Source organism: Perissodus microlepis, chromosome 1 (assembly GCF_051167445.1).
Source record: "Perissodus microlepis isolate ML-2025 ecotype Zambia chromosome 1, ASM5116744v1, whole genome shotgun sequence".
Taxonomy (NCBI): domain Eukaryota; kingdom Metazoa; phylum Chordata; class Actinopteri; order Cichliformes; family Cichlidae; genus Perissodus; species Perissodus microlepis.
This window is the reverse complement of record NC_140461.1, coordinates 37052809-37077632: the sequence shown is the minus strand read 5'-3', so window position 1 is coordinate 37077632 and position 24824 is coordinate 37052809. Positions and strand designations below refer to the sequence as shown.

At 41.4% G+C, this 24824-nt stretch overlaps 1 protein-coding gene across 9 annotated transcripts in view; it reads left to right on the top strand.

Moving 5' to 3' along the window:
• LOC146394208 (serine/threonine-protein kinase BRSK2-like) overlaps positions 1-24824 on the top strand; it is a 142501-nt gene that overhangs the window by 50164 nt on the left and 67513 nt on the right. For all 9 annotated transcript variants that reach the window (XM_084918962.1, XM_084918996.1, XM_084918883.1 and 6 more), the window contains exon 2: positions 20810-20904. In XM_084918962.1, the coding sequence (XP_084775088.1) occupies positions 20810-20904 (95 nt within the window). The remainder of the gene's footprint in view (positions 1-20809; positions 20905-24824) is intronic.

Genomic DNA, 24824 nt, shown 5'->3' with positions numbered 1-24824 from the left:
GGGCTCATTAACAGCTTGAATCTGACAAGCAAGTTGAGTCAGGTCGGAGTCATGTTGGAAATTAATTTGCAGTGGAAATGTTATTACGAGGTATTTGTGTTGTAGGAGAAGAGCGATGGAGCTAAGGGAGGGACCAGGCCTCTGTGGAGGAGGTGACAGCACAGGCTAACGCTAATTATGAAGCTCCAACTTGGGGCACTAAGAGTTTTGCTGCAGGACTGAATATTTCAGTGAAACTCACTATATGGCTTTATGTTTAAGTTCTAATGTACAGTTATCACCTTTACCTCTTATAAAATGAGCTTTCGTGGCCCTTCGATCTGGTTTTACCATCAGTCTGGCTCAGAGTTCGATTCGCTGCTCTCACTCCCGGCGGTGGATTATTTCCTCAGCACGCCTCTGTGATGTTTGGATGTCTGCTGGGCTTTGGTGGTAAGACACATCTGATGCATTCGCTGTGTATTTTCCAGCCTGAACTGCGACACTAATAGAAATGGAGACTTGATAGTAAATCCTAAGGCGATATTTTTGAGGTCAAGAACTCAATTCAGCTTGAAATTGAAATGACCAGAACCATGAACCATGGTTTGGGTGTAACAGCGCTGTTTCTGTGCAGGCTTTGAAATTAATGTTTTTTTTGTTGTCACAGTTTCTATCGCTTCAATTTTGCATTTTTCCCCATTGTACATGTTCATGTTTACAGAAACAATGGTAATGGAAACGTTTTTCAACCTTAGAAGCATCTTCAGACCTGACTGGTGTTAAAGTTTTTATATCCTGGTATAACTGAAGTCAATTTTAGAAGTTAATTAATACTTAACAATGATTTGCCCAGAGGAATTTTACTGCAGATTGATGTGACTGAATTCTAAAAGAACTTTATTTGACTCTATCTCAGTATAACTTCACTCAATACAGCACTTTGTTTTTCCATCTCACAGCATCTTGGAAAGAAAAATAGATAATAAATTAAAGTCTGTTTGATTTTAGTAAAGCCATGATCATGTAGCTCTTTGAATATGCAGAGACAAGGATTACTGTTTTGTGTTTCAGAGGATATGCAGAGATTCTTCACTCTCTTTTTGGTTTGATTCGTGGACCAGAATAAATTTTTCGGTATACGAAAAGATGGTTTGGAGTCAAATAAACACTTTTACAATGTTGCAAGTTCCCAAAAGCTGCATTTTGGTGTTAGATGGGTCACGATCAAACAATAGCACACGTTTTACACTCATTGCCAGAATTTGCTGAATTTAAACCAGAACTACAGGCTGTAGTATTTTGTTTTTTTAAATTTGCAGAACAGATCCTGTCTTGATAAACAATTACACACTTTTAATATTGACATATATTAAATATGTACCTGTAAGTCTTTGTTACACTGACCCCAGCATGACACACACACACACACACCTACACACACACACACCTACACACACTGTCCAGAGCTGGTCGCTCTGCTCGGCCTCTCTCTCCTGCTCAGCCCAGCTCTGTCCTCGGTCTGTACTGTGACCGCCCCGTCCCCCGCAGCCAATAGGGGAAAGCGTGATTAACCCACTGCTCTACCCCTCCCCTGCAGCTGAGCCACAAACCACACCCACCACATTAACCTAAGTACAATCCTTGTGTGGGTCGCTTGATGAATCTTATGTTCTACTCTAAGATGGTTTTTATTCCAAATAGTCTAACTTACAAGAAGCTGGACTCGGTCCTTCCACACATCTGCAGCTTTACATTTACTGATGGAGACACAAGAAGAACAGAAAATGCTGAAATGAATTTGTTGGTGTTGGTATGGGATTAGCATCAGTCGTTAATGAAATGTAATTGGCTGTCAGTGTGGGGGTAGTGGTGCAGCAAATATTACAGGATGCAGAATTATTCCATTATTCATGTTCAAGCTACGAAAACAAGAATTTAGCTGTATGGAAAAGCAGCCGGGTTTGCATCTGCAAATGAATCCCTTTGGGGAGGTTGAAAGATTTAAATTGAAAATCACAAACTCATTAGTCCTGAATTCAAAGTGGCCTCATGCTGAGCAGGAGAAAGGAACGCGTTTCCACTCTCTGCAATGAAATGGGCTCCTACTGTATGTGTGAGTGTTGCGTTAGCAGCAGGATGATGCTTTATCTCTCACTGCACTGTGGCCTGCAGCTGTCAGTCGATGGTCAGTCTGGCTGCCTCATCGCTGCACAAGTGAAAGATACAGCAGAGGATTAGCTTTGTGTGCTTTCTCTGTCACAGGCACAGTGGAGCATAACTGGTGCTACACCTGCTTTAGCCAAAGTACGACCGGTCTCCTTCTTGTTAAATCTGACTTTAGTCGGGTTTTCCAAAGTACGGAGAGCAGTCGAAATGCTCGTTTGAGATGTTCTAATAAAGCTCTACTTCCATGAGGAGGTTTCCAAAGTTCTAGGGGATTTATTAGATTTGGAACTAGCCCACTAATTGACATCTAAAGTTAAACATGACTTAGTGGGCCATGTCCTGACTGAAGAGGTTCTACTGCACTGCTATAACTTTGGCTCTAAAAGAAGCACCGTTAGTGTCTGGAGAATTAGTTGGACTTCATATTTAATGAAGTGCGACTTAATAGTTAGATATATGGTTAGGTTTTAAACACAGTATCACAGGGAAGATGAGGAACGTCAGTGGCAAAAGCTGAAAATGGTCCACTTCAGCCAAGAGACTGTCTCAGATGATCCCGTCGACAACGTCACAGATGTATCAAGTCCTGAAAAGTCTCGATCCAAATGCTCATCATCATCGTCATCTATGATTAAACTGTATTGGTGGAAGGGTCCCCTCACCATCGAAGATGATCATCTAGTATCTTACATGCATCTCAGTGTGATGCAGATGTGTCCTCTGTAGCTCAAAGCAGGGACATAAGGGTGTACGCAGCATGGAGGACTCTTAACAAGTTGGCTTGGCACATTATGTGACACAGTTTATTCTCACAGGGGCTCTGGAAGCATGCGCAGTTCAATCAGTGGAACATAAATGCTGTGATGCCGTCGAGTTTGGTCCAGTAAGTGAGTTCAGAGAAAACGACGTGGAAGCGAGCAGGTGCCCCACTTTACGCCCTTGCAACACGTTGTCTTGGATTTTGAAAGCTCCTCACGCTTAGTGTTTTTATCTGGTTTAAGCAGATCTCTGGGAGATGTAAGTCAACTCATCCTCAGAGTAAAAGCACAAAAGACAAGTAGGTTTTAGTCTAATCAGTTTGGAGAGGGGTTGCATCATAGAACTGGGCGTTTGGTTCTACCTCTTGGCATCAGCACCAATTTTCTGTATTGTCAGAAGTATTTCTCCTCCTCTCCTTTGCTTCTCCTTTCATCATGTGGCTGATGTGAAGCTCCCTTTTCATCGTTTTTTCTTCTTCTCCTACTCAGATTTGGATCGGTCCCCTGTTCGCTCGCTCGCGCTCTTTCTCTCTCCAGTGGGTTAATTACTATATGTTGCAGCTTCCCCCTCAATCCTGCGAGTTACATAAAAGCAAAGTCATTAAAGTGAAGAGTTGGAACTTTTGCCGTTCTTGTCGTGACGAGATTTGCATCTGATGCCACGTTGGCAGCGAGGCAGACTCGTGGCCATTAAAATGGCCTGAGAGCTTTCAAAAAGACTTTGCGGAGCTCTGTGCCATTGCAGTGTCCTCCTCATAAGGACTTTAAGTACAGGGCAATATGATGACGACTTAGGCTACCTGCAATGAATGTGCCTAATGGAATTTTTGGCCAGGTTACAGAGAAGTGCCTCATATTTCTGCATAATCGACAGATAGTCTGATTAGATCACAGGGATAAATCTCTGTTCAAAGAAAGGCCAAAACAGAGAAATATTTCAGAGGATGTCACGGGAGTGGAACGGACTCAGGCGCAGACTGAGATAGCACGGTTTAACGACACTTTATTTATCACACTGGTGCGCTATATACACATGAAGGGGTGGGGGGAAACACCAGGGTCCCGGGGATCAACAGGCTGGGGAGACACACTTCTTCGCACTCGCTCTGCTCCTCGTCCAAACAGTCTCCACACAAGCAGCTCACACTCACTCACGGGGTCCAGGGGTCACAAAAGGGCTGATCCAGGTAAACCTATTTACACAGACGAGGGTAAGTCGAAGGCAAACACGGGAACAGTAATATCGCAAAGAAGCCAGGCAATACTAACGAGAGTACTCAATATTCCAGCGACGAATAGCTCAGAGCCCCAGCCTTAAGAAGAGCCAGAGAACTGCAAATCGCTCGAGATCAGCTGCAGGTGCGTGGGCCAAGGGCAGGAGCCCAATCAGAGCTCCGCCCAGGCAGACAGGTAGGAGAGAGAGAGCGAGGGAAAAACAACAAACACTTGTTGCCACACTGGGCTGGCCGGGGAGGCACAGGGATCATGACAGAGGATGAGTTGCATATATGCTCAGATAATTCACAAGGCATACATTTGTTTTCCCAAAGACAACTGGCAGCCAAGACAAACACATTTCCACTGCTTCTATCAGTCAGCTTGTAGCCATAGGTGGGGCTTGCTTTATTATGCCCCAGAAACTTCAGCTCCACCACCTCATCCCGCCTGAAGCAGGCGATCCACCTTTTGCCAGCTGAGAACTGACCAAACATCCACCGTTGAGATAAATGTACCGACTGTAGCTGCTTTAACAAAAGGAACTTTTATATCTTCTTTCACCGCTCACAGTCGAGAGGAAGCCGTGTTCTAAAAGTAGCACTTGTGTGTCATCAGTTGCTTAATTGAAAATGGGGGTATGGGCGTCATACTGTACTCACAGCTCATGTCTGCACAATGCCGCCACAGCATGGAGCAGCTCATTTGCTGCAGCTTTTTAGGATTTCATGTTGATATGAGTCGATTTTAAAGGCTTTGGTATTCAACGGTGCGCTCAGATGGTCAGACTAAAAACATGGTCGCTACTCCAGCATGCTGCATAAACCTGCTGTGTCATTCATAATGTTGGCAGAGACTAAAAACAGATGCAAGCAGTAAGTGGGAATGTTTTTTCCAGTGGATTTAATGGACAGAGATGAGATGTATGGAAGCCCGTTTCTGCCACTAAAAAAAAAAAAAGGATCCATAACTCGAAATTTCGAGTTATTTTCTCGAAATTTCGAGTTACTTTCTTGAAATTTCGAGTTAATATGTCGAAATTTCGAGAAAGTAACTCGGAATTTCGAGTTAGCGCTGCCAATCAGTAATCTACGTGAATGACGTCATTTCCTTGTTACCCGGAAGCTGAAGCCCTCAGCTACAAATGCTACAGCTAAGCTACCGGTAATACATCCAGTCGTGAATGCACAGATTGCTGAGTGTTTTCAGCCTGGCTTCACAAATGATGAAATCCCTGTGTTATTAGCTGAATCACATGGTGTTACTATCAGCAAACGTACTCGCGAAAGCGCCAATTTGTTGGGATCCGTTTTTGAGTGCGCGTTCCTCTGCGCCATATGCTTCCGGGTAACAAGAAAGCGACCTCATTCACGTATATTTTTGATTGGCAGAGCTAACTCGAAATTTTGAGAAAAGCAACTCGAAATTTTGAGTTATGGATACTAGCTTTTTTGTTTTTATTTAGTGGCGGAAACGGGCTTCCATAGAGATGGGAGCAAACATATGCAAGGTGAAGCGAAAAGGTCTACAAAGCTATTGGTCAGGTGTTGGACGGCCACCTGCCTTGAAGACTGTAGGATTTCCCAGATATAGATTTTACTTGGATGGGCCGACCATGTATTCTCATGGTGCCAAATTTGAATGTTTATTTTTTTGTCATCTTTTTATTCCATCCAGAACAGAGCTGTCCACAGCTGATCCAACTCCACTGTGTTTGACTGCAGCTACTGACTGTAGTCCATTTGCTCTGTCAGCCCGACGGCCTTCTCACTGTGTGCTTTTAGTACCAGCAGCTGCTTATCGACATTTACACTATATTTTTATGGAAACTTAGTTTCTTAAAGAGCAGAAGAATTTTTCATATAATGTTAGCTTTACAACTCAGCCCCACTGTGGGGTGTGTGTGTGTGTGTGTGTGTGTGTGTGTCTGTGTGTGTGTGTGTGTGTGGGGGGGGGGGGGGGGGGGGGCTCTCGGTGTTGACCTCCACTTGCTAATAGCTCTCACTGCGGGAAGCTAACTCATCCACAGTGGGCCATTAAAGCGCACTCTTCACTGTAATTTACTGTAATGTCGTCATCTTCAGCTTCTCCTTTGCAGCCCATAGAGCTGAGGCTCGTGGTTTCTAATCGACTGATAACACTCGGGCAGTATCTCACCCTGCGTCCAGATGGAGACGGATGGTTGAATCATGAGCTTGAAGACATAATACTGAGGAACTGTAAATATAAGCTACACAAATGTTAACTTGTTAAGTTAATGTTAAGTAACCACTTGTATACATTTGGTTTTAGCAGTTTAGGACACATGCCACATATCCTTCCTTACTGCCTACGATAACACTTTATACCTTAACCCTTTTCTACACTCAAGGTTTTCTTATTCTCTTCTCCCAAAAGCTTTGTTTGTTCTAAGAAAGAAATGAATGCACAACATGTTCTGGGCCATTCACTATAATGCAGCTACTACAATCTTTCCTGTTATCCCTTCTACCCACTGAATGACACATTTGCTAAACTGCACATCCTCAGTTTGCACCGGGGTCCTATTAAAAGTCTAAGTAGAAATAGTAGAGAAAACCCTTTTGACATCATTATGACATCAGCCAGATTTTCAGAGGACTTTATGCAGCACTTCCTTAATGTAAAATATTTCTGTTAATTTTATTGCAGCATTTCTTCATGTTGTTTTACAGTAAGTAGGACACGTGGGATTTGTGCCACCTCCGGCTGCAGATTATCATACTTATGTACAAATTTGCATAAATTACCCAAACATACTGATATGGATCTTGTTTGTCACTGATGGCGACCTGCGTTTTAGCTTCAATGCTGCACAAAAGCTTCCATGCTTTCTGTCTTTGCTTCCCTCTCTTGAGGCCTGACCTGCTTTCCTCTTATTATTTTCTTCTCCTCCCCCTCTCACTCCATAAGAAAAGATGGGGGGAAAAGGAGGAGCTGGTTTTATTAATTACCTCATTAATGGAGAAAGGGGAGTTGTTTTTGTGAGAATGTGGAGGAAGAAGGATATTGAGTAAATTCATATCATCAGGGGAGCACAAGGGAAATGATGAAGGAGGGGAGGCTAACCTTGACATAGATATGCTGTAACTATGTTGCCTGTTGGTCTTATTTTCTTTAATTGTCAAACAGTCGAGAGGTGATTGGATGTCTGAGCTATCAGCTGTTGCCCGGTGTCTTTGGCTCGGCTGTTAGAGTTGATAGGTATACATCCTAATGAAGGCTGACAGAAGGATGCTGATTTGCTGAATGTCACCGGTCTGCTTTGTCGATATATAACTGCAATGATTCAGGATGACCTTTCCATCAGCTGTTATCACCTGGTGTGTTGCTATCATCGCTGCGGGGGAAAAATGTATTTTTTTGACACAGATGGAGAGAGTAATCCAGCCAAAGCAGAGGGAACAACGAAACGCATTAATTGGTGGACGATCAGGCTGCTGTCTGCACTGCGTTTGTCTCCATTTGTTTAGGTTTTAGTTTGAAAATCACCGTAAATATCTTTGGACCCATTTGGTTCTCATTGGTGTCCTCACGTTCCTTTCAGTCGGATTTGTTTCATCGTAAACAAAACACAACTAAATATATTGTGTTAGGTTTTCTGTTGATCGGACGAAGAAACCAAAAGATTTCTGTCAGTTATGTTGGCGACATTTTTTGTCCATTAACAAGCAGGACATCTTGAGACATTAATATTAGATCAACTTGGCCCGATCGAAGTCAGCTCGAGTGCTGAGCGAGTTTTGACTGTTCAGAAATCTTTCTGAATCTTTCTTTTCCCTGTTCTTGAGTAAAATGAATGCAATCCTGATATCACAGTTACAGATGAGTGTTTTTCTTTTTCTATGCGCGTGTTAAGTTTGACATTACAAACCTGAAATCCAGGGAACATCTAGAACTTTGCTTTAAAAAATGCCTGGACTGAAATGTCTCTGACTAGATCTTCTGTTTCTCAGGAACGCCACAGTTTTTTATTCAGTTGCTGCAAATATCAACTAAAGCCCAAAACCACAGCTATCCCACCAAACCTGATCTACCGAAATTCAGTATTGTTTTTGTACTGATCTGGAGCCAGGAGTGAGCAAACTATGTCCAAGGCTTCATTCATGGTATGAAATCAATGTTCAAGCCCATTTCTGTATATATGATCTCATTAGGCTCAGTTGGCACCCATGACATCGAGCATTTCCTCCAGGCCTGGTTGCTACGATGACCACTCACCACTCAGCCTTTTTGGTAAACCTGAAGCTGGGGTCGATCAATGTTACAGAGCAGCGGGGGAATTTGACTCAGACGATTGGTTGGAACAAAAGGGGATTGCATCAAAATGATTGACAGCGAGGTGGGCAATTACAGGGGTGACGTGAGGATAAATCAATATGTGCTTGTGTTGATATGAAGGCAGGGAAATGAATACGTATCGACTCTTGTGTTTATTCTGTTTGGGTGTATGAGGGAAAAGGATGTTCTCGATCTCTGTAATAAGATGTAAATAGGCCAGAACTCGTGTTTAGTGGTTGGCAGATCTGACTCAAAAATGAGAAGCAGTGTGCTCATCAATCTGGTCGGACAGATACAGATGGCTCCCAGACAGGCAGGAAACTCCATCAGAGTCCTGCTGAGTCCCACACATGCAGGTCTGCTGCTAAATGACAAGCGTTTTCCCCTCATTTTCTCTGTGCCCCATTGTCCCCCACCCCCCACTGACAGTTCCCATTTTAAAGTTTTCTCTTGATCTCTCTCAATACATCAGCCAAGGTCTGATTGGTATTGTGTATCACAAAGCTGTTGTGCTTCACGTTTGCATTCGGTGCTGCAGCTTGGCATGAAAAATGTCTCCCTTCAGGATGTTAATGTTGAATGTACAGGAAGCTGGAGTCGGTGAGGATTGTACAGATGGATGATTTAGTAGGTCTTTATGCGGTACGGACACCAACTTCAGAGCTGGTAATAGTTTGGTTGCAAAAAGAAAATTCCTCGTTTGGGGACACACTTAATGAACCTTAAGTCCATTTTGTAAATTATATTCATATATTTTGAATGTCAGAAAGAAGGGCTCACTGGTTAACAGTGTACTGGTTCCAAGTCATTAGTCGATGGGCATCCAAATTCAGCTGCCCATCACCCATCACAGAAGACACCAAGATAGCAACAATGAAAATGCTCATCCTCAGGGTTCAAAGCAGGACTTCAGAAACCAGTGGGTGACACCGTGGTGGCTACATGAATCTTTCTCTGTGTTGCATTCATCAGTGCCACTGTCATCACCAACGTCAAAAGGGGCAGGACTGTGACATTTTAACATTATGCAGCGCTCCCACAATGAGCTCATGGGTGCGGATTCAGCCAATAGAGCTTCATGTCCAATCAACACCACTCCAGCAGTCTAACCTTACCGATATCAAAGAATACATTTACTTTTAGAAACTCCAGGATCCGTGGATCATCTTCACTTAGTGCTTGCTTGTCTGTTTTGGTCCGAGTGTCGTTATCATGTGGTCGGCTCTTCTAAAGGTAAGATTTGGAGGCCTTTTGACTTTCACAGATCAAAACTATACGTAGTGGGCCAGCGTCTAAATCACGCTCCTTGTGAAATTGCTGCCTGAACTGTGATGAGTATCAGACTGTTAACTGCTGACTTTACTTGGTTGTTACTCCATAGTTTGAAGTATGTGTGGGTGACCGGCTGTGGCCTGTAGGTCCGGGTTCTGAGAGCTGCGTGGTAGAAAAAATGTATCTGAACCAAAAAAGAAAATAGTTTTACACTTTTCAGTTCAGTTTTCACTTGACTCTTATTTAGATATATTCTGTTACAATGGTGGATATTTGTATTACAAAAGTTTCAAATGACATAAGGAGGTACAAATATGGAAGTACAAGTTATGCGTGTGAGCCAGAAGCTATATTATTGGATCTGTATGTTTAGATACAGTGTGGATGTCCTTAATATGGTCCTGTCAGGCAGGTATGAGCGAAGGAGCCCCACTCAGAGTCAGAAAGGTTTGGCCAGTGAACTTCATTTGGGAATGTCTCCCAAAAAATGTGCCCATGCCAACATCACAGAGGGTTCTTTTGTTCTCAGGGACAATAAATGTAAATGATGTCATCATATGCATCCAATTGCCCTCCAGTTCACCATACCTCACTATAGGTAAGTGGAGTTGTCACGATAGTACAGGGTGGGCCATTTATATAGATACATGGTAATAACATGGGAATGGTTGGTGATATTAAAGTCCTGTTTGTGGCACATTAGTATATGTGAGGGGGCAAACTCCTCAAGATGGGTGGTGACCATGGTGGCCATTTAGAAGTCGGCCATCTTGGATACAACTTTTGTTTTTTCAATAGGAAGAGGGCCATGTGACACATCACACTTATTGGTAATGTCACAAGAAAAACAATGGTGTGCTTGGTTTCAACTGTGGTACTCGCTGTAAACATGTATGAAGCATACAGTGTGTATTCTATATTTATGCATACATTACTGTCTCTAAATAACTTGGGGATGTGTGTGCATGTGTGTAACTGCTAAGGTCACCAGAAACAGCCGATCTGTTAGTTGACTGTTAGCTGACAGTCAAGGTTTTTCAGATTTTTGTCACATCATAGGAGAAAGTTTGTGTCATTTACAATCAGCTTCATGGAAAGTTAAAGTCTGCTGTTCCTGTTGTATTAGTCTTTAAAAGTAACCAGTGCAAACTTGTCTTCCTTAGGGGGGCGCTGCAGCTGTCTCAACTATATTAAAGAGTACGACAGAATTTTAAGGTAAAGTCAGAGACCAGTTGGCAACCATCTGGCAGCTACTGGTTGCCAGGGAAAAATGTGTATTCCCCAACTGATTGGAGAAATCTTGCAGTTGTGAGGTGGTATACAGTGCTGCATTGAAAATCTCTTGCAATTGGTGTAATCCAGTGTTTCCCAACCACTGTGTGCCACGGAAGATTATCTGGTTCCACCTGACTTTAAGTGATCGGCGTGAGTATCGGGCAGAACAATTACATTCTCTTCCACTAAAAGGGAAGGACATATAGCTGCTCTAATTCAATGGGTTGCCAACAGCCAGTAGAAGAAGACTTACATAATAGTCATGCTGTGAGATGACGCAGCACGAGTAGCAATAGATGAATATTTTGAAAAGAAGAAGTAGTCAGTCTGACCTGGTCCTGGAGAAAACTCCGACCCAGATGAAGGCCCAAGCATGAGTTGTGGTCAGAAGAAAGCAAAAAATCATATAAAAAAAGGCTGAACCCAGGCTGAGCCTCGGCCCTTTGGCTACTTTGTTATTTCACTACCGACAAATGACAACATCTGTTTCAGTTCAAATGTAACTGTTTTGAAATATAGAGTGGGTTAAAAAATTACCACCATTTTTGTCTAATAACTGTCCAGATTAGCGAGGCTTATATCTTATATACATAGTTTAGAAAATAGATGGTGGAATGACACAGAAGTTCATTAAAGTGAATTTCCACCCGTTATCTTGAGCATGTCAGTATAATTATCAGCTGATGTGTTGGTTCCAATTAGGCTACAAGCGAACAAAAATCACTGCTTAATGTCCAACAGCCTCAAACAAGGAGGGAAAAACTCTCTTTAGGGTTTTTAATCGACCTAGGCCTCTAAATGCTTTAATGTGGAGAGCTAACAATAACATCAGAGTCCTGTAGGAGTAAATCATACCCGAGGGTTATTTAACAGATGCCATTTATAAATATTCCAGCTTCGTTTGTGAGAAATGGTAATTTTTCAGTTGCTCAAAACCATTAAGTACTGCAATTCTCATGAGTCTTATTAGGGGTTGCTATGGAGATGACTCCAGTCAGAGCCTTGAATCTGCCTTGTTTAGAATATTCAGAACACAACTTCTCAGTCTGAAACTAACCCAGACCTGCGTTATTTATCTAAAATGTATTAGATGCCAGAAGTGCTCTATCGGAGGTGAAGTGGCCATTGAAAACCATACGCATGTAGCCTTTGACTTTTAGGATTCCACTGCCTGATTTATTATATGTGTGTATTCATTAAAGAACCTTAATTGGGACTTTGAAAGCAATTTGTGCTTTCAGCTCCAAAGCACAGAGAGAAAACACACAAGGTTTAATGAGACAGGAGTTTAAGACTCGAGGGCACGTCGAGTCTTAAACTCGGTCTGCAGAGTTCACAAGTCCTGGACATTATTGATCTGATTCAGCACAGAGGACCAAACTCATCAAGGGGAGAGAAATCAATGAAACTGAGTCAGTTGTGGCTTCAAACAGTCGCAATGATTCATTCGTCAGAGTTCATGTAAGTTAAAAACACTTTTCTTAAGAGTCAAAATACAGTAAATTTGTAATCTGCTGTTCCGTTGTGAAATGTTGAAGCTTCAGGTCTGCGTAGTGAATGAGTTCAAACTGAACATGGAGCAGCAGCGGTCAGTGTTTGTGTTTTAAAGGTGTTCTTTAGTCCATTACCACTTCATTTTGAAGAAATGGAATCTGGGACAGTTATTCACAGCACACTGCTGATAGGAATCTACCAGCTGGATAGATTCTTTCTGTAGGATTTTACATATTCCCCCCGTATCTGCTTGGATTGTCCTGGGTACTCCCAGGAGATGCATGCTGATCCTAATTCAGTTTAAGTGTGTTGGTGTAAATGGCTGTCTGTGTCTCAGTGTTGGCCCTGTGTTGGTGACCTGTCCAGGGTGTATCCTGTCTCACGCCCTGTGACAGCTGGGATAGGCTCCAGCCGCTGAACTGTGGTCAAGATAATGGGATGGATAATTGTTTTGAGCTAACAGTGCACTATGGAAACCTATAGATATATTCTAAATGTAAATCCATATGTCTTTAATTTGAGTTAAAAGTAATATAAGCCAGTAATTTTTAAAACTTCATATCCTTCCATGTTTGTTGTTGGACTATAATGGACGGGGGAAATTCAAAATAAAGATAAAAAGCTGTAAGCTAATGTCGATTTATCCAATGTGACTTAACCGGGCACCTGAAGTCATATTTAAATGCAATAAGCAAAACGGTGGCTGCCCGCCGCCCATGGCGTTAATGCTCGGGACGATCCACAGTAACTCGTTAACGGAGATTTGCTGCGTTAATGCGGTTATGGCGTTAACGTCATTTTAACGAGATTAACGCTGACAGCACTATTTAAAACATAATCATAAACAATGAAAACAGCTCGTGAAAGCTTCAGCTCCCACACATCTTTCCATTGTTGTCTCTGATGTTTGTGCGTCTGGATGTTTCATGTTGCAAAGGAGAAAACTGTATTTTATTGTACGACACTCGCTGATGATGTTCCTCTCCTGTAATGTCCTTTATATTTACATCGCAGCGCTACACTTCACATCACACTCAGCCTCACAGAAGGTGATGTGAAATAAGCTTCCACTGTAGCTGCTGTGCACTTTTCCCCTTCCAGCAAGCAGCGTTTACCAAATCATTTAACCTCGAAAACATAATGTACTGTTATTTATGCTGTTCTGATGCTTTAAATAATTTTGCAATTTTTTATCTTCTGGTTTCTGGTTCCTTTGCAGGAAACTCTTTGTAACATAATGCACATATTACATAAATTACTTCAGAAACCATCTGCTAAAATTATGCTTATATTTTTTTTAAAAACATAAGAAAAAGCTGAAAAATCTCTTAGTCTTTCATTAAGTGCATGCAAAATGTTCTCCCTGTTAAGAAAAGCATTTAATAGATAGAATATTACATTTAATAGAGTACTTTAGATGACTGACGAGGACTGTCTGACTCAAAGGGTCTAAATGCATTTTGTAAAAATGTCATCTTAAAATGTTCTAATGTACGAGATTTGCCAAAGCTCCATTAAACGTGCCATGTAAGCCATGAAAATGTGTCATTCTCGCACATTCTTTGCAAAGTTTAAGGAATATTCTTCAATATCTAAGCACAATTACATGGAACTATTCCCAAAGGAATAACACTTCATATAGGGTCCCTCGGCTGGTGGGTAAAGTTCCAGGATCTAAACTCAACTTCCTTCATAAATAACCAAAAAAGACCAGCGTGTGCACATCGATGGGGCTGTGTCAAACGGCAAAGGTACCAGCTTTTACGGACGCTTCCTTGCTGAATTATCCAGCAATGAGAGAAACAGCAGTTGTTATGTAACATGGAAATGTCAGAAGTTTTTACATAAGAGCCTAGTTGGGAGTTGTTTTTTATGATTGTAAGAACAGAGAAACAGTGAAAACTGTTCAACATAAAGTGCTTTTACTGTTTTCATACTGTATAGAATTAAAAACGTATAGCTTTCTGTTGAGACAAAGTCACATTACAGTGTCAGAGGAGTAATTATAAGACAGAGGAAAAACTGTGAAGAAGACTATCAGGACACAGCTGTGTTTTTAGTGGAAATGAGTCATCTTTATCGCCTTCATTGGGCCCATGTAGCTATAACATACACTTTAAATACCTTTCATAGAGGTGCAGGGGCTGAAACATTACTGCACTACAACTTCAGTGAGAAACCTCATTTCATTGGGTAGACTTCTTAGATTTATGTGCCATATACACATGGAAAGGTTTTCTAATGAGTGATGCGATCAGAGAGAAGTTCAGCAGCAGAACTAACTCAAAATGACAATAAGCAATTCAATTTAGTTTAGTTTTATTTACACAGCACCAAATCGCAACAGTCGCCTCAAGGTGCTTTATATTGTAAGGTAGACCCTATAATAATACATACAGAGAAAAACCCAACAATCATATGACCCCCTATGAGCATGCAGTTTGGCGACAGTGGGAACCAGGAGCCTGACAGAACCAGGCTCAGGGAGGGGCGGGGCCATGCTGTGCAAGAGAGCCTAATAACAAGTATGATAATCAATAAGTGACCAAATTAATATCGAATATTATGAAGATACAATTTCAGTTCAATACAGTTTGTTTAATGTGCCTTTGGGAAGTAAGAGATCTATGGACATTTACGTGACCATTACATATATTGGAATTTACCATTGGATTGTTTGGAGTTGTAGTCTGGTATGAATTTGGAATAATGCATTTTGTGGGTTACAGGCTCCTTTCATAGGCAGTACAGTCCTTGCTCCTGTTCAACATATGTGTTTATGCATTCACTTTCTTTTATTTTGTGGAACAAGACCAGTTCAGTGGCAATGTAAGAAAAATGCCTACATTATAAGGTTACCCTCCAAAATGGAAGATGATCAAGTCAAGTCAAGTCATCTTTATTTATATAGCACATTTAAAAGACATCAAGTGTCGGCCAAAGTGCTGAACAGAGGGATAATATAATAAAAGAATTAAAATAGAAAGAAAACATTAAAAAAAAAAAAGAATTGTAAGACGTGTAAGAGTATATAGCATATAATGTACATGCAAATATGTACATACATATACAAAACTGTACACATTCACACACAAGCACACATATGTGAACATAACGTATATACACATACAACACCATCCAATAAGATAAAAGACCAAATAGACAGAATAAAAAAGGTATCAGAGATCCGAAAGCCTTGGAAAATAAGTAGGTCTTGAGATTCGACTTAAAGACTTCCAAGGACGAAGAGAATTTTATGAAGGGGGGAAGACTATTCCAGAGTCTCGGGGCGGCAATGGAGAAAGCCCTGTCACCTCTAGATTTGAGCTGGGAGCGTGGAACTGATGATCCACAACCTGTGGGACATTCTCTTATAGCACTGCTGTGCTGAACTTTACAATGCAGGAGATGGTTTCCTCTGTACAGTCAAGGTAAAAAAAAAGTACATCTTCAATTCTGAGGTATTCCATGTCAGAAAACATAAAAAATGGAATACCAATTCAGTAGCTTTTACAATCACATTTAGCTACAATAGCTTGATGTAATGATTTTCTATATGCCTTTATCAGTCTCTCACATCATTTTAGCCCACTCTTTGTTGTGTCATTGTTTGAGTTCATTTAGGACTGTGGGCATTCATGTATGCACAGCTCTCCAAATATCCCTCCACAGCATTTCAGTTGGGTTGAGGTCTGGACTTTTAGCGGGCAGTTGTACCACCTTGATTCTTTTGTTTTTCAGCCATTCTGTTGTAGATTTTCTGGTGTGCTTGGGAACAGTGTCCTGTTACATGGCCCAATGAGCCAAGCTTTAGCTGTTGAACAGATGCATGCATGTCACTCTGCTTTGGGATAAAAAGGAGTTGAAGGTTGACTCGGTTACCTCAATGTGCCCTGGACATGCGGTGGAAAAACAAGCCGTGCGTTATGGCCATAACGCTGTATGTTATGACCAGACATCATTGTGGTCTTGTCTGTCCAAAAGACGTTTTGTGGTTTATTCAGATGTAGCTTGGCAGACCTGAAATCGCACACATCTTTTTAGAGAAAAAGAAGATATCTACCTTAAACCAGCCATGCTTACTCAGTCCTTTTCTAATTGTATGATAACAAAGCCTGGAGGTTAGTTATGAATGTTAGAGTTTGACATGTAGGTCTTGGCTTTTTTACCATTTGTCTGACCATTGCACAGTCTGACCTTAAGGTGAAGTTCGTGGGGCATTCACTGTACTGGTTGTGGTGAATGCTCCAAACCAACTAACTTCTAGAACTCAGTGGTCATACTGGCGGATGATCAGGTAATCAAGTGTAATTGATTTGCAGCACCTGGGTGCTACTTAACCTCTACAAAAGCAGTAAAGGTGTGATTTTCCACAGACTGCAAAGAGTCGTAGTTATGATTTCTGCTTGGTCATCGCCAGTTGTCACTGGTTACTACTACTACAGCGCATAGTTATGCTAAACCTGTGACTTGCTTGTTTTACCTGGTGGAGTTTATTAATTTTTTAGGACTATTTGATGGGAGTTTCTCCTGACTTTTACTTTGGATGTTTCTCTTTGTTATCACTGTACCAAAAAGTAGGGCTGTTTGATATAACGATATATATCAGATGATGATATAAAAACGTCTATCGTTTCATATCACGCTATCGTTTGTTTCATGGTGTCGCAAAATAAACTGTTTATTTTTTCATGGTTTTGATGGTCAGTGTAGCGGCTATATTCATTTCTTAAAGTTCTCTTTTTCTCTTATATTTAAAATAACCACACTATGGACGGACAAGCGACTGTTTTTACGTGTTGCCGTTAGCAACAACGACGGTAATATCAGCGTGTGGGACCTGTCACTACCCGATCCGTACTGGAAACCCGATCGGTACCACGCATGTGCAAAAGGCCACTACTGCCGCTCAAAGCATTTTACGATAGTTACGGGTCAGAGTATCTGTTAAGATGTTAAGAATAATAAGTATCTCTTAAAATGTTTGCAATAATGAAACTTTTCAGTATAATGTAGACAAAAACGAAAAATAAAAAGATAGTTACGGATCAGGACTCCCCGATCCTTACTGCGCATGTGCAGATGTTTTCTTCTTCTTCTGTTTCGTTTAATGGCAGTTTACTCCCCAGTGTACGAGGATACCGCCACCTGCTGACCGAGCTGACCTGAACTAGCGTCATTACAAACGCGTGTTAAATTTGATTTAGTGATAGTCGAGTGTGTTTATGCTTGTCTGTGTGGAGAGGATTGTTGGAATAGTGATGATGATGTCCACTATCACTATCCATCCATTCCTCTATCCATTGTTTAAATGTCCCGGACAGTCGAAAAGGAGGCAGAGCTGTTGAGAAATGCTAGGAGCTAACTGGGCGCTAACCGTGTCATTCAAATACATAACTGTCGCAATGTTGGCGAAGAGAGGAAGTGACGTAAGATTTGCGCATGCGTGGTACCGATCGGGTTTCCGGTACGGATCGGGTAGTGACAGCTCCACCGTCCGCTTGTTTATTTTCCACATAAACCTTTCACAATAAAGCTGAAGATCCTGTTGAGATTTTTCAAAATAAACTGAAATGATGACAAACACAAAGACCAGTCAAAACAAATGGAGGACCTTATTTCTAAATGAGGGGCTACCTCTGTAGCATGGACATGATTTGGTTATGAAAAGTCTGACACAGACCAGAAAACTGTACTATGCAAAATATGCAGGAAACCGGTCCCCACCGTCCCCCAAACACTGCAAACCTCTTCTACCACCGACGCAAGAATCACGTGAAAGAGTGTGCAGAGAGTTTACGGATGAGAAGCAAAAAAAGAGCCGTCAGGCGCTCCAAACGTTAGAACAGACTTTTCCCCGACGCACGGCGTGTAATAAATACTCACAAAGACAATGGCGGCCGTTACAACTTGTGTCTAAAAATGTATCGTTTCATGCATCGGTCAAAACACTCGACTCCAGGTACACGACGCCCAGCTGGAAACACTTCGAGTCGAGTTGGCTGAGATTCACAGAATTTACAGAAAATGTAACATTTTTGTAATTTAGATTGTTTTCGGGACAATAAATGTCGCATATCGAAATATGAGAATTTGGTCATATTGCACAGCCCTACCAAAAAGACCAAAGTTGGTGGTTTTTCCTCTGATGTTCAGCGCCAGTCATGAGCCCTTTATGATGCTGTGCAAGTGGAACAATAATTGCTTGATGCTCAGATTAAAAATAAAAATGATAATTCTCTGAAAGCACGCAATAGCTGATTCAAGACATTTAAGCTGTAGGTACAGTATCTCTGCTTCCTAGTTTGCTATTTTCTGCTCAGCTCTCACAGAGTACTCTCCTCTACAGCACCTATCATAAGTTGTTGGGTTGAATGTGTTCATACAGAGCAACCTTTATAGGGCTTTCTTAGTCCTGAATTATGGCAAGCAGTTGTAGCTGTCCTCGAGCCTCTCTGACAGCAAGATCAATAAGACTCGGCGAATGTCACGCAGGAAGCCATTTCAGTTCTAACTGGTGACATAAAAGAGCCCCCAGGCTGCCATATTGGCCCAGAGACCCCCGCTGCTCGCGGCTCCGCTCGCTTCCTTGTGAACCACCGCAGGGAAATCACCTTTCAAATAGTGACACACTCATCTCCTGTGAAATATATATGCAGCACCACGTAATGAAGAGGTGCATATGCACAGTGGCATTTCCACTGCTGTCTGAAGACCTTCAGCACAAAGTAAAATATAGTCCCCTGGTGTCAGAGCTTTGATAAAGATGAATGGAGTCATTGTGACTGTAATAAGATAAAGGTAGTATGTGTTGACATTTCTGTTGGAATGGTGGAATAACATCAGGGCAGCTCTCAGAAGTACACAGTGATAAAGAAACCTGGGAGATGTAAGCCGGTGACATTTTTATCCATGTGGTTAACAAAGCTGAGTTTATATCGGCTTGTAGTAAAGCCAGCTATACATGTGCAAACTAGAATCATTAACTTAGTCTGCTACTGGGTCTTAGTGTTTTTTTAATTATCATATATTTCTTTTAATGTGTAACCAGTTGCAGTAGTTGTTGTTTGGATAAAAGAGATATTCCTTCCAGATCCTTTGTCAATGAATGTGTTAGGCAACAGAACCAATGCTCTGATACAGCGGTCCCCAACCTTTTTTGCGCCACAGACTGGTTTAATGCGACCGTGGCTCAGGGGGTTGGGAAGCTCATCTGTAACCGGAAGGTTGCCGGTTCGATCCCCAGCTCTCTCTGTCCTGGTCGTTGTGTCCTTGGGCAAGACACTTTACCCTACCGCCTACTGGTGTTGGCCAGAGGGGCCGATGGCGCGATATGGCAGCTTCTGTCAGTCTGCCCCAGGGCAGCTGTGGCTACAACTGTGGTTTGCCTGCACCAGTGTGTGAATGTGAGAGTGAATGAATAGTGGAATTGTAAAGCGCTTTGGGCGCCTAGAAAAGCGCTATATAAATGCAATCCATTATTATTATTACACAATATTTTCACAGACCGTCCTTTAAGGTGTCGCCGATAAATACAACAAAATAAAATGATACGACCAATACGAAAACTGTGGTATTGTGTAAATATAATAATAAACGTGAATTAACTGTCTAACTTTATTAGCAGCGTCCTCCTGAAATGCGCCAACAACATTGAGAGTAACGTCCTCCTCTCTGCCCCTTAATGCGCTCTGGTCGCTATGGTAACGCGCAAATATTTCTTTCAAAATAAGACACACGACTGTTAATATGCAGTTGTGTGGTTTGGGATCGGTGTGTAGTATTATAAATCGTTCCTTTTAAACTATGAAAAAAAAATCCTGTATCAGGATTTGTGGTTTTCTTTCATCTTTTTTCTGAAATACATCAAAACAAATTATTTGTTTTATATTCTTTGTGACTCGTTTTTTTTTTTTTTTTTAAATTCTTCAAAAACAGATAAAATAAAGTAAGACTTTGAGAACTAAACTGAAGCAGATGCACCTCGAGTACATCTGCTTCAGAAAGTTACGGACTACATTGTCTAACAAAACTTTATGTAGGACTTGTGTGACACAACAACCCCAACCTTATCCCCACCCACAGCGGTTCATAGAAACCCCTTCCTGATGCAGGTCTGTTCCTGCTTCAAAGGGAGTTCTTCCATCTTACTGCCATCAAGTGCTTGCTCACATCGTCTTCATTGTTCGGGGTTTTCTTTCTATGATGGTCAGCTATGGTTAGACTTCGTCCTGCCATGAAAACCTCTGTTCAAATGTTTTTGTTATGAGTTTGCATATTCCGAGTGTGACTCAGAATATGAAGAAATGACGACTGATGTGAAATTTATTTACATTTTTGTGTTTCAGGTCTGGTGAAGCTGGGTGTCCACTGTGTCACAAACCAGAAAGTTGCCATAAAGATTGTCAACAGAGAAAAGCTCAGTGAGTCAGTTCTTATGAAGGTAAGACCAATTTTACCCTCTGTGTATGCAGTCATCCCCGGCTCATGTGGTTTAGTTGGGGTTCTAGTTCATCACCTGGTTCCCGGTCATGTCAGTGGGATTTGGAGAGAAAAGCAAAATCATTGGCCGTGTCTTGTCTGTCATGAGTGCATTGTCCCATGTACAGGAGTTAGGAGTTTGATGCACTGTTCTTTTTTCTATGTGAATAATATTTAGCATTGCATGTTTTCCAGATTGTTTGTGGTAATTCTTACAACATAGTAGAAAATGTTCTGGTCCTTAGATTTCTATAACTACTTTTTTGCAAAGCTGCTATTGGCAAATATTCACTTTAGACACCCACAGGAGCAGGAAATAGACCAGAACATAATGCATGTACAGTGCATTTCTCTCTACATTTCAAATATAAAAACCTCAGTTTCTCGTGTACTTTCTCCGTCGCCTCTCTGTACAATAAAGGCGAATTTAGTACTTTACTTCTGTGGGGAGATTTTGCACCTATGTAATTGTCAGACATCGTTGCCCACATTTATGCTTGTGTGTGGTCACATGTTAAAAACTGTGCGGTCATGTCGTGGAGTTTTATTTGCAGTCCCAGCCGATAGGAGAAAAAAAAGCGTTGGGCCTTTTTTTCCCTCGACAGTCTTGTTGTTTTTGTTTTGTGTTTGTCACATCATGTCCCTCTCGGTACTTTCAGCAATCTCTTTCCTGCTGACATTTCTTCTATATTTATGATTATTAATCTTTATACCGAGATGATGTGATGAACCCTGCTTCCAGGTCCAAACTACTCTGTGTTTATTAAGGCTGTTGTGTTTTTAACATGTTTTAATGCTGACATGGTTGTGTTCACTGCCAGCCATTCCCTCCTCTGTCTGTCTGGGGGTTGCCCCTGTAGCTTTCTGTAATCTTTCTCGCCTCGGCTTTATTTCAGAAGAAGCCGAGGCCCTGTTGTCATGGCAACAGGCAGCTATTGGCTCAAGTTATAACCTTTGCATTCTCGCACAACGAAATTTAACCAGCCACCTAAAAATATAGTACCAAACCCAGATGGGATTTGAAGGAGGTGCATGTTGAAAGCATCACTGAGGCGCCGCTCCTCCTGCTTCCGTTGGCATTTGGAAGAGACCCCATCTCGTCCCATTTTGTTTGACATTTTCAGATGTGCTGCAGGTTCCCTTTTTTTGTGTCTCTCCTTTCCTTTGCTCCAAACTTAGCGAAGCATTGGATTTATTCTGTCGAGGTTTTGCACACGAACGTCTCTTTTGTTCACCGTACAAGACACATTTACATTTCCCTTGTTCGTCGTTAGACGCCGGATCACCCAAATCATTTCCATATAAATACATTTTGTTTTCTTTTTGTCATCTCAGATTTTTATCCATGACTGATAAAGTTGAAAGAATTTCCACTGGCTTTACTAAACACACCAATATGAGAGAAAAGGGCGAGGTTACTAGCAGCAGTAGTTCTACAGAGATAGCGGTGTATTTTAAGGCTGTGTGAATTATACAGGACTCAACCTGCTTCCCTCACGGGGATGGTGTCTGTTAGTCAGCATCTGGACTAGTGAAAATCATCTGACTCTAGAGGACAGTGATGGTGCCATACTACTACAGAGGCCGACAAATAGTTAACTTTATACGCTTGGTGAGTACAAAATGTTTGATAAGCAGCTGAATAGCTCGGGGACCGAGTAGTCCCTGTTGTAGTTCCTTGCACTGTTCTCCTCCAGGTGCTCCACTTTTAACCTTTCAGAGACTAATTAACTAGCCAATCAAGTGATGGCGTGGTGGTACAACGGTTAGCACTGTCGCCTCCCAGAAAAAAAAATGGCTTCCAGTTGAAACTTTTTGGCTGGCCTTTCTGTTTGAGCTCATGTTCTTCCTGTTCTTCCAAAGGTTTCATCCCAAAGTCCAAAGACTTGGATCTTAGGTTAGGCTGGTGATTGTAAATCGGATTTGGATGTGGATGGGAATTTGTTTGCTCACCCAGCTGGGATTGGGTCCAGGGAAGTTGGATAAGCAGTGGATGAATAAATGATCAAAGGATTACAATAAGCATAATAATGCTAAAAATGAAGAAAAACTATCTAATAAAAAAGAATTTAGCAGCCAAACTGTTAATCACATTTTTAATAAACCGGTCATCCCCCTGAAGTGTGTGCTATACACAGTATATAAGATGGATGTTGCTGCTGGTTTCTGAAATATCATTTTGAAGATGAACCCTTCCATCACTGTCATCTTTGTATATGGATGTTGGCTCTGACCGTGAAACTGCGTGCTTATTGGCCAGTGACATGTCAGTCACTAACTAATGAGCTCATCCTGAATAATCTTGTGCATGTGAAATGCAGGAGTGTTAAACTGTGCTTGAGTCACACAGGTCACATATAGGCCAATTTAATTTAAAAAAAAAAAAAATCCCTTTTTGTTAGTTTAAAGATCATCCTGACAGGGTTCATGATTAAGAAACCTTTTAAAATCACACATTAAAGTTATTCCATGTTTAGTAATTTGGTAATAATAATTTGTCAAGCTCTAGAAGTATACTGCTAAATTACTGTGCATTTTCATTGTCGTGCTTTTAGAAGGTCGGTTCTGGTCCTCTGGGCTTATTGACTAGCTGCCATATCCGTACCTACTGCACCCCAACAAGTTTGGATTATATAAATTGACCATAGATGTGACATGGTCATCTGTCTTTGTGGTGGTCCTGTGCTGGACTAGTAATCTGTGGAGAGTCCATACTTTTCACCCCACGTAATCTAGAATGAGAGCCTGCATTCCCTCAGGAAAACTGTGCAAATTTAATTATTGAAAATATAATAATATTTTTATGTTTTAAAAGCAAGAAAATAAGTTAAATAAAAACAGAAACTAAATAGACATTTGTAATAGGGCTGGGCCATATTATACCGTTCACGGTAATACCGGTACAATGTTAGGCAACGATAAGAAAATGAAATATCACGATAGAATATGGGTAAAACATCCATGTGCAGTGCCTTGTTTTCATACACACATGGCTGATTGTTGAGTGAAACATGAACCAGAATTGGTCTGTAAAAATGGTGCAACTTCAGTGATGTGGAACTGGTTTGGTGTTTGTCTGTCAGATACACAACAAAGCACATCTTTTTGTAGAACATGCAAGCGGGCTGTCCTTATTGCCGTATTTGTTGAACTAAGGTGCTCTTAAATCTCAGGTCCCAAAGTCAAACGAACACTGCAGCATCACTGAGTTAAAAACTGTCTAAATTCTTTCATCTTTAATAAAATGATCAGTGTTGCTGCTTTACCAGGTGTAACTATGAAGTTTAACATCCAGGCATCCATGAAAACAGAATTTTTTTCATTTAACGGAGTTAGAAGTTAGCAGGAAGCTAGCGGAAGTTAGCTCGCTAGTTTCGCTAGTTACCTAAGCGTGATATAGCATGTTCTGACTGAGAGATTTCTGAAAAAATTCAAACGTACAGCTCTGCTATCACTTCCAACATAAATGAAGACAGAAAACCAAACAGCAGTGACGTTTGTAAGGTTACTGAAGTTGGGCTAGCTGGTATATAATGATGTGCTACGTGGTGGCTAGCGACACAGCTATGTTAGCATAGCATAAACACAGTGAAGCTGGAGGATGAACGCTAACACTTTTCCACTCGATAAAAGTTAACGTGAAGGTTCCCGATGGTTAGAGACAAATGCAATCACATGGCAGGATGCTGTAAACGGACCAAACTTCAGTCAGGAGAACAACTGAGATAATCCATCCACAATACAAGGTTAGTCATTCATATACTGCAACAACATGGGAATAGAGCAGCTGTGATAGAATACAGCATTAATGAATCAATGGTACAGAAGTCGAGGAAGCAAGAAGAATGAGTTGAATAAAGTTTGATTTATCTGACTGCTTTG